Source organism: Neoarius graeffei, chromosome 2 (assembly GCF_027579695.1).
Source record: "Neoarius graeffei isolate fNeoGra1 chromosome 2, fNeoGra1.pri, whole genome shotgun sequence".
NCBI lineage: Eukaryota > Metazoa > Chordata > Actinopteri > Siluriformes > Ariidae > Neoarius > Neoarius graeffei.
Window position 1 is genome coordinate 89,088,908 of NC_083570.1, and position 10,937 is coordinate 89,099,844.

Consider the following 10,937-nt stretch of genomic DNA (forward strand, 5'->3'; position numbering starts at 1 on the left):
CATATACGGCGGATATGTGGCAGACCAGGAACCCCTTCACATGGTGAAATTTTGACATTTCACCATATAATTCTTGCAACTTCATGTTACCTCAAGAGAGAAAATGGGGACGAGCATTTAACAATTTTGACCATTTAAAATTTCAAGTTCAATTCGACTGAACCTTAATAAGACAACCAGTGTCTGAAACAAACTGATATTTGAGAGTCAAATTGCATTCCATTTAATATACAATAAAGTAGATACACCAAATATCAATCTGACGAGTAGATTTTATTCTTTGCTGAATGTCTGACAGGCCATTCATTCCAGCTAACCAGCAGTCATTATATCTTTAATAATTATGTCTCTTATTTTTTATATAAAAGGACAAACCTTTATAGATAATTAACAAATCATCCATCCATTATCCTTCACCCATTATCCTATTCAGGATTGCAGGCAAGCAGGAGCCTATCCCATCTGACTATAGCCAAGAGGCGGGGTACACCCTGGACAAGTCATTGGATCATTGCACGGCTGAGACATAGTGACAAATAACCATTCCCACTCACATTCATGCCTACAGTCAATTTAGAGGCACCACTTAGCCTAACTTGCATGTCTTTGGACTGTGGGAGAAACCAGAGCACCCAGAGGAAACCCACACAGACACAAGGAGAACATTCAAACTCCACACAGAAAGGACCCGTCGACCACTGGGCTTGACCCCAGGCCCTTCTGGCTGTGAGAAGACAGTGCTAACCACTATGCCAATGTTCCGCCTTAACAAACCATTATCGATGGAATTATTTATTTATTTATTATCCCTAATAACTCTGCTTTCCTCTCAACACTATCTTATTTAAAATGATAATAATATATTCCTGAACTGATGCATCATCAATTTCTACATTTTTAAAATTATTAAGGAAAAACAACATTAATGTCAAGTTTTAATGAAGTGGAAATTCAACTATAGGAAATGAGTTCGCACTTTGATTATCAGCATCATTCAAATCAATTACTTTGTCATCACGTGAGTTAAAAGTCACCCACGGCGTTTAAACACAAGCCTCATCATCATCTCTTCAAGTGATTGATCTCTGTTCATTTTTTCAGTACTAGGGAAACACTCACTGCTTAAATCAGTAAGTTCTGTTGTGTTGGCTAAATTTCCAGTATTTATATGTGGTCATTTAAAAATCTGCCTGCAGGCATCTGTAAAGAACATGTAAACACTCTTCTTTGGTATAATGATGTGAAGTATGGAGGTGCATTGTGGTGACAAACAGAGGAGTAGACAAGTCTGTTTGCGAAGAGACAAGTAGAAATATGACCATTTAGCAATGGAACATTGATATGAAACATAATATTGAGCTACTGAGGTTTTAGACATCTTCATGTAGAATTACTGTTGATATGGAAGTGTTTATTAAACTAGCTGTAGAGCCAACAACTTTGCAGTCAGGAAGCCAGTGGGAAGGATTAGCCCAGATGAAAATAAATAAATAAATAAATAAATAAATGTCCACTGTGTTTGGCAAAAGATGAAAAAAAATTAAAGTAGACATGAGAAAACCTGTTTGCAAAACTTATCAAAAGATTTGGAACATGAAGTGGATAAAAGTGGAGAATGTGACATTCAGGACCATGGAGAGAAACATCATCTGGTTTCATGAAGGGAAATTGGTAGCTAAGGTTTTAATTATTAAGAACTTATGAAACATACTATAAAAATTATAGTTGGATAGCTTACCTTCTGTTTATTAGGGAGGGTTTGTGTTTGACTAAAAGAGTCTCCTTCGTTTATACTGATCAGTTCAGCTTCTGCAGGCGGAAATGGAGCAGGGAAAACAACTACATCACTTTTCATTGTGTCTGAGCTAAAACAGACATCATACTGTTGAGTAGATTTGGAGTAAGACCAGCTTCCATCAGGATGTGTGGTGATCACTGGGGCGCTGTATCTGCTGAAACTGCCATCGGTCCTGCAGCATTTTACAGCTATTAAACTGACCAGACTCAGTAAAAATATCACTGAAACTGACACAATGGCGATCAGCAGATACATGTTTAAATCCGAGAAAGTGTCCTCCTTTATCAGTGTGTGTTTCAACTGAGTCTTTATGTCACCTGTGCTCTCAACAACCACAACATCAACAGACACAGTGGCTGAGAGTGAGGGCTCTCCATTATCAGAAACCAAAATGACCAGTGGGTGAGCTTTCAGGTCATTGTCACTCATTCTCCTCTTAGTCCTGATCTCTCCACTGCTGGTTCCGATCTGGAAGAGGTTGTTTCCTTTGGGGTCAGAGATGTGATAAGAAAGCAGGGCGTTATATCCAGAATCTGGGTCTACAGCTCTAATCTTGGCTATAAAGTAACCCGCTTCAGCAGAATAGGGAATGTTCTCAGAGTGAACCGATCCATGATCAGAATAGGGAGCGAGAATCCCGGGACTGTTGTCATTCTCATCCAGGATAAAAACATTCACAGTCACGTTACTGCTCAGTGGAGGAACACCAGAGTCTGTGGCCTGAACTTTAAACTGAATTTTTTTTAATTCTTCATAATTAAATGACTGCAAACTATGAATATCTCCACTATCAGAGTTTATGTTGACCATAGATGGTACATAACTGTTTTTCGAGTTTTCTAGTAACGAATATGACATTCTAGCATTATCACCAACATCAGGATCAAAAGCAGATACTGTATGAATTACAGCCCCAACCTGACTGTTCTCCTTTACGTACACATTAATAACGCTGTCGTGAAAACGGGGTGCGTTGTCATTTGCATCAGAAACGTCTACAGTAATGACAGTGGTGCTGGACAGAGGTGGAGTCCCTTCATCAGTAGCTGAGAGACTGATGTTATATTGAGACACGCTCTCTCTGTCTAGTGGGCCATCGACAACTACAGAATATTTATTTTTGTAAGTATGCTGTATTTTAAACGGTACAGAATTGGCAACTTTTAATTTGACAGCACCGTTTTTACCAGCATCGCCATCTTTCACTGAGATCAGGCCAACCATTGTACCGGCGGCAGCGTCCTCTTTAATCACGTTCACCAAAGAATTAACGGAGATCTCTGGAACATTATCGTTAATGTCAACGATTTCTACTAAAACTTTACATAATGCTGCTCGTGGTTCTTGTCCTTTATCTTTTGCCTGAACACGAATTTCAGCTGCATTTTGCGTCTCAAAATCGACAACACCCTGCACTCTAATCAGCCCAGTTTCGGGGTCAATAGAAAATGCATCAAAATACTCATCACTGTTTTCAGTGACGAAAGAATAAACGATCTCGCCGTTTTTGCCCTCGTCTATATCAGTAGCATGAACCGAAATCACGGTTGTGCCAAATGGAGAGTTTTCGGTGACACGAGCTTTGTAGAGAGCCTTACTAAAGACCGGAATATTATCATTTACATCCCCGATATTTATGATTATCTGCAAAGTTCCGGATCTGGGAGGTTTTCCTCCATCTACAGCAGTCAGCATGAGCTGAATCACAGGCTGTTTCTCTCGGTCTAAAGCCTTCTGTAAAACTAATTCCACAGACATTCTTTGCTTTCTGCTGCTCTGGACATCTAGAGAAAAGTGCTCATTTTGACTCAGCTTGTAACTGTTTACTCCGTGACTGCCCACATCTGCATCAAACGCACTTGGCAGTGGAAACCTCTCCCCCGGAAATGCTGATTCTGAAATATTCAGTGCTGTTTTAGACACCGGAAACGTTGGCGTATTGTCGTTAATATCCACGACATTTACTTCAAACCGATACATATTTAATGGTAAGTTAACAATCGCCTCTAATTCCAGTGAACATTTTACCTCTCGGTTGCAGAGCTCCTCTCTGTCTATTCTTTGTTTAACGTGTAAAATGCCCGTTTTTAAATTAACGCCAAAATACCTCGCATTTGGTCCCGGAATGATTTCAAATCCTCGATGTCCAAGGTCTTGCACATTGAGATTTAAATCCTTGCCTAGATTTCCGATTTCTGTTCCTGGGCTCGCCTCCTCCAAAACAGTGTATGCAATCTGCCCGTCCACCACACTCCAAGTCCAACACAATGAAACGCCCAAAATCCACAGAATGACACAACTCCCCTTCAATACGGCCATCATCCGAAGTGTTACAGATATCTTTGGAAAACATAAATAACAACGGTCTGGAATGCGACGAATAAAAACAACTAAGGGTGAAACTATAATCCCAGGTTCGTCGCATATCTGGAACAAAGCCCTCTGTGTGGAGGAGGGACCGAGTCTGAAGGGAGGAGCCTCCAAAAAAAAAAAAAAATCATAACCGTGCAACTGCAGGCGGCTAGAGACACCACGTGGAGAAGTGGCTCCACGATCATCAATATATAATACAGTGATGAAAACAGATCCAATTATTATATCGCAATAATAATAATAATAATAATAATAATTTACTCCACGTGAGTCACACATCTGGTGCATGGTAGACGAGGAAACCCCTTCACATTGTGAAATTTTGTCCTTTCTAATATATATATATATATATATATATATATATATATATATATATATTATATTATTATATATTATTATATATATATATTATATATTATATATATATATATATATATATATATATATATATAAAATATATATATATATATATATATATATATATATATATATATATATATATATATATATATATATATATATATATATTTCTTCCAACCGCCTGTTTCATCAAGAGCGAAAAGGGGGAAAGAGCATTTAATGATTTTGACCATTTAAAATTTCAATTTCGACTGAACAGTCGACAAGACATCGACTGTCTGAAACAATCTGATATTTGAGGGTCAAATCTACATTTAATTTTGCATACAGTAAATTAAATACACAACATTGAAATGTGACGTGTAGCATTTATTCTTTGCTTAATGACTGACAGGCCATTCAGTCCCACCCAATCAGCAGTTATTATATGTTTAATCATTAGGTCCCTTATTTTTTATATAAAAAAGACAAACATTTAAAGATTATTAACAAATTATTACTTATGTAATTATCTATTTTAATAGTCCCTAATCGCTGTGCTTTCCTCTCAACAATATCTTATTTAAAATGATAATAATATATTCCTGAGTTGACGCCTCATCAATTTCTACATTTATAACATAATTAAGGAAAAACAACATTACTGTCAAGTTTTAATGAAATTTAAACAATAGGAAATGAGTTCGCCCTTTATTGGCATCATTCACATCAGTCACTTTGTCATCATGTGACGTAGAAAACACGTATGGCATTTCAACATGAGCCTCATTGTCATCTCTTCAAGTGATTGATCTCTGTCCATTCTTTCACCAATATGGAAACAATCACTGATTAATTCAGTGAGTTCTTTTGTGTCGGCTAAATTTCAAGTATATATCTGGTCATTTAAACACTTAAAAATCTTACTGCAGCAATCTATAAACAGCATGTAAACACTCCTCTTTTTCGTTATGATGATTTGAGGTGAGCAGGTGCATTGTGGTTACAAACAGACGAGTAGACATATGACCATTTAGCAATGGAACACTGATATGAAACATAATATTGAACTACTAAGGTTTTAGAGCTCTTCATGCAGAATTACTGTTTATATGGCAGTGTTTATTAACTGAGCTGTAGAACCAACAAGTTTTTTAACCAAAAAGCCAGTGGGAAGGTAAAATATTAGCCCATATGAAAAATAAATGTCCACTGTGCTTGGTAAAAGATTAAAAAAATCTTAAAATAGATATGAGAAAGCCCGTCTGTGAAACTCATAGAAAAGATTCGGAACATGAATTGGGTAAAAGTGGCAAATATGATATTCAGGACCATAGACAGCAACATCAACGGGATTTGCGAAGGGAAATTTATATGTAAGGTTTTAATTATCAATAACTTATGAAATATACGACAAAAATTATAGTTGGATAGCTTACCTTCTCTTTATTAGGGAGGGTTTGTGTTCTACTAAACGTTTCTCCTTCATTTATACTGATTAATTCAGCATCTGCAGGTGGAAATGACGCAGGGAAAACAACTACATCACTCTTCAGTGTGTCTGAGCTAAAACACACATCATACTGTTGAGTAGATTTGGAGTAAGACCAGCTTCCATCAGGATGTGTGGTGATCACTGGGGCGCTGTATCTGCTGAAACTGCCATCGGTCCTGCAGCATTTTACAGCTATTAAACTGATCAGACTCAGGAGAAATATCACTGAAACTGACACAATGGCGATCAGCAGATACATGTTTAAATCCGAGAAAGTGTCCTCCTTTATCGGTGAGTGTTTCAACTGAGTCTTTATGTCACCTGTGCTCTCAACAACCACAACATCAACAGACACAGTGGCTGAGAGTGAAGGCTCTCCATTGTCAGAAACCAAAATGACCAGTGGGTGAGTTTTCAGGTCATTGTCACTCATTCTCCTCTTAGTCCTGATCTCTCCACTGCTAGTTCCGATCCGGAAGAGGTTGTTTCCTTTGGGTTCAGAGATGTGATAAGAAAGCAGGGCGTTATATCCAGAATCAGAGTCTACAGCTCTAATCTTGGCTACAAAGTAGCCCGCTTCAGCAGAATAGGGAATGTTCTCAGAGTGAACAGATCCATGATCAGAATAGGGAGCGAGAATCCCGGGACTGTTGTCATTCTCATCCAGGATAAAAACATTCACAGTCACATTACTGCTCAGTGGAGGAACACCAGAGTCTGTGGCCTGAACTTTAAACTGAATGTTTTTTAATTCTTCATAATTAAATGACTGCAAACTATGAATATCTCCACTATCAGAGTGTACATTGACCATAGATGATACATAACCGTTTTTCGAGTTTTCTAGTAATGAATATGATATTCTAGCATTATCACCAACATCAGGATCAAAAGCAGATACTGTATGAATTACAGCCCCAACCTGACTGTTTTCTTTTACATACACATTAATAACGGTGTCGTGAAAACGAGGTGCGTTGTCATTTGCATCAGAAACGTCTACAGTAATGACAGTGGAACTGGACAGAGGTGGAGTCCCTTCATCAGTAGCTGAGAGACTTATGTTATATTGAGACACGCTCTCTCTGTCTAGTGGGCCGTCAACAACTATAGAATATTTATTTTTGTAAGTATGCTGTATTTTAAACGGTACAGAATTGGCAACTTTTAATTTGACAGCACCGTTTTTACCAGCATCGCCATCTTTGACTGTGATCAAGCCAACCATTGTACCGGCGGCAGCGTCCTCTTTAATCACGTTAACCAAAGAATTAACGGAGATCTCTGGAACATTATCATTCATGTCAACGATTTCCACTAAAACTTTACATAATGATGCTCGCGGTTTATGTCCTTTATCTTTTGCCTGAACGCGAATTTCAGCTGCATTTTGCGTCTCATAATCGACAACACCCTTCACTGTAATCAGCCCAGTTTCGGGATCAATAGAAAATGCTTCAATATGCTCATCACTGTTTTGATTGAAGAAAGAATACACGATCTCGCCGTTTTTGCCCTCGTCTATATCAGTAGCATGAACCGAAATCACGGATGTACCAAATGGAGAGTTTTCGGTGACACGAACTTTGTAGAGAGCCTTACTAAAGACCGGAATATTATCATTTACATCTTCAACATTTATGATTATCTGCAAAGTGCCGGATCTGGGAGGTTTTCCTCCATCTATAGCAGTCAGCATGAGCTGAATCACAGGCTGTTTCTCTCGGTCTAAAGCTTTCTGTAGAACTAATTCAGCAGACATTTTTTGTTCTCTGCTGCTCTGGACATCTAGAGAAAAGTGCTCATTTTGACTCAGCTTGTAACTATTTACTCCGTGACTGCCCACATCTGCATCAAACGCACTTGGCAATGGAAACCTCTCCCCCGGAAATGCTAATTCTGAAACATTCAGTGCTGTTTTAGACACCGGAAACGTTGGCGTATTGTCGTTAATATCTACGACGTTAACTTCAAACCGATACATATTTAATGGTAAGTTAACAATCGCCTCTAATTCCAGTGAACATTTTGCCTCTCGGTTGCAGAGCTCCTCTCTGTCTATTCTTTGTTTAACTTGTAAGATGCCCGTTTTTAAATTAACGCCAAAATACCTCGCATTTGGTCCCGGAATGATTTCAAATCCTCGATGTCCAAGGTCTTGCACATTGAGATTTAAATCCTTGCCTAGATTTCCGATTTCTGTTCCTGGGCTCGCCTCCTCCAAAACAGTGTATGCAATCTGCCCGTCTACCACACTCCAAGTCCAACACAATGAAACGCCCAAAATCCACAGAATGACACAACTCTCCTTCAATACGGCCATCATCCGAAGTGTTACAGATATCTTTGGAAAACATAAATAACAACGGTCTGGAATGCGACGAATAAAAACAACTAAGGGTGAAACTATAATCCCAGGTTCGTCGCATATCTGGAACAAAGCCCTCTGTGTGGAGGAGGGACCGAGTCTGAAGGGAGGAGCCTCTAGGAAAAAAAAATCATAACCGTGCAAGTGCAGGCGGCTAGAGACACCACGTGGAGAAGTGACTCCACTATCATCAATATATAATACAGTGATGAAAACAAATCCAGTGATTGTATCGCAATAATAATAATAATAATAATAATAATAATAATAATAATAATAATTATTATTATTATTATTATTATTATCATTGCGCCATATATGGCGGATATTATTATTATTATTATTATTATTATTATTATTATTATTATTATTATGGCGCCATATATGGCGGACATGTGGCAGACGAGGAAACCCTTCACATGGTGAAATTTTGTTATTTCTAATATATATAATTCTGGCAACTGCATGTTACCTCAAGAGAGAAAAGGTGGAAAGAGCATCTAACGATTCTGACCATTTAAACTTTCAAGCTCAATTCCACTGCACCATAACAAGACAACCACTGTCTGAAACAAACTGATATTCTCTCATCTCATCTCATTATCTCTAGCCGCTTTATCCTTCTACAGGGTCGCAGGCAAGCTGGAGCCTATCCCAGCTGACTACGGGCGAAAGGCGGGGTACACCCTGGACAAGTCGCCAGGTCATCACAGGGCTGACACATAGACACAGACAACCATTCACACTCACATTCACACCTACGGTCAATTTAGAGTCACCAGTTATCCTAACCTGCATGTCTTTGGACTGTGGGGGAAACCGGAGCACCCGGAGGAAACCCACGCGGACACGGGGAGAACATGCAAACTCCGCACAGAAAGGCCCTCGTTGGCCATGGGGCTCGAACCCAGGACCTTCTTGCTGTGAGGCGACAGCGCTAACCATTACACCACCGTGCCGCCCCCAAACTGATATTTGAGGGTCAAATCTGCATTTAATTTAATATACAATAAATTAGATACACAAAATAGAAATATGACGAGTAGCTTTTATTCTTTGCTTAATGTCTGACAGGCCATTCAGTCCTGCCCAACCACCAGTCATTATATCTTTAATCATTATGTCCCTTATGCTTGATATAATGTAGACAAACCTTTATAGATTATTAAAAAATCATTATTCTTGTACTTATCTATTTTAAGAATGCCTAATAATTCTGCTTTCCTCTCAGGACTATCTTATTTAGAATGATAATAATATATTCCTGAGTTGATGCCTCATCAATTTTCTACATTTGTAACTTAGGGTGTATTCAGACCAGGATAGTTCGATAGTTCACTTGCTTTGGTCCAAACCAAATGTTTTTTTTATTTTTTAATTTTGGTGCAGTTCGCTTTCACACTGTACATTTTAGTAAGCAGACCAAAATCTGTCAACAAAGCCATGCACCCTGAGGTCGTTCAGCTATTGGTCAGAGACGACACGTGCACAAAGCGCTGTTCTGCAGAGCGCGTGAACCCCTTCTCCTTCATTTTCTCACTGAATACAGCAAACATGTCGGCATTTTTGTGTGTTCTCTCCAAAAGCTCAGATATGTGGACATCTGCCCATATATCCACAAGGGTATGCGTTTCTTCCTTGGCCCACGTTTGCCCCCTACTCATTTTTTGTACTCTGTAGTCTAGCCTACCACTGGTCTGAATGACTGAACGACTGTTGTAAGGTTCCCTTGACAACCGAAACAGTGTTTGCACTTTGCAGTGGAGTGTCAAGACTCTGTTTCCCATAATGCTCGACAAATGACGGAAGCTCCCGAGGTACAAAAAAGCAAAGCTGTCGGATTAGGTCCGGTCTGCTTTCACACCTCCAAAAGGTCCGCACCAGGGTTCCTTTGGTCCGGACCGAGTCCGACCTTGCAGCTCGGTCTTGGTCCGCTTGTTTGGTCCGGACCAGAGTTCGGTGGTTTGTATTCAGACCAACCCAAAAGGTCTGGAGCAAGGGAAATTTGGTTCGTTTGGTCGTTTGGTCCGGACCAACAACGTAGGTGTGAATACGCCCTTAATTAAGGAAAAACAACATGATTGTCAAGTTTTCATGAAATTTACATTTAACAGTAGGAAATGATTTTGCACTTTGATTATCAGCATCATTCACATCAGTCACTTTGTCAGGAAGTGAGGTAAAAGACACCCACAACACTCATCATCATGTCTTCAAGTGATTCATCTCTGTCCATTCTGGAAACAATCACTGATTAATTCACTGAGTTCAGTTGGGTCGGCGAAATTTCCAGTCTTCATAGTGTGTGTGTGTGTGTATATATATATATATATATATATATATATATATATATATATATATATATATATGGTTAAATTATGACGTGAGGTGTGCAGGTACATTGTGTTTTCATACAGACGAGTCAACAAGTCTGGTTACAAAACAGGCAAATAGAAATATGACCATTTAGCTATGAAGAACAATAAGAATGCCTTTATTGTTACTGCACAAATGTACAACTAAATTTAGTTAATTGTAGGCGAGTAACGCCCCTCAGACGAGTG

At 38.9% G+C, this 10,937-nt stretch overlaps 3 protein-coding genes across 4 annotated transcripts in view; all 3 read right to left on the bottom strand.

The window, feature by feature from the left end:
* LOC132882003 (protocadherin alpha-C2-like) overlaps positions 1-10,937 on the bottom strand; it is a 107,927-nt gene that overhangs the window by 79,360 nt on the left and 17,630 nt on the right. Inside the window, exon 1 of one of the 2 annotated variants that reach the window (XM_060915167.1) lies at positions 1,739-4,157. The exons of the other annotated variant lie outside the window; for it this stretch is intronic. Within the exon in view, the coding sequence (XP_060771150.1) occupies positions 1,739-4,120 (2,382 nt within the window). The 5' untranslated portion in view covers positions 4,121-4,157. Of the gene's footprint in view, positions 1-1,738; positions 4,158-10,937 lie in introns of those variants that run through there. 2 annotated transcript variants of the gene reach the window in all.
* The window catches only part of LOC132882007 (protocadherin alpha-2-like), a 74,507-nt gene that overhangs the window by 29,024 nt on the left and 34,546 nt on the right, over positions 1-10,937 (bottom strand). The gene's annotated exons all lie outside the window — the stretch shown is intronic.
* LOC132875644 (protocadherin alpha-3-like) lies at positions 5,902-8,355 on the bottom strand. The gene has a single exon (XM_060912576.1). The coding sequence runs from the start codon at positions 8,329-8,331 to the stop codon at positions 5,902-5,904; it is 2,430 nt and encodes an 809-aa protein (XP_060768559.1). The 5' UTR covers positions 8,332-8,355.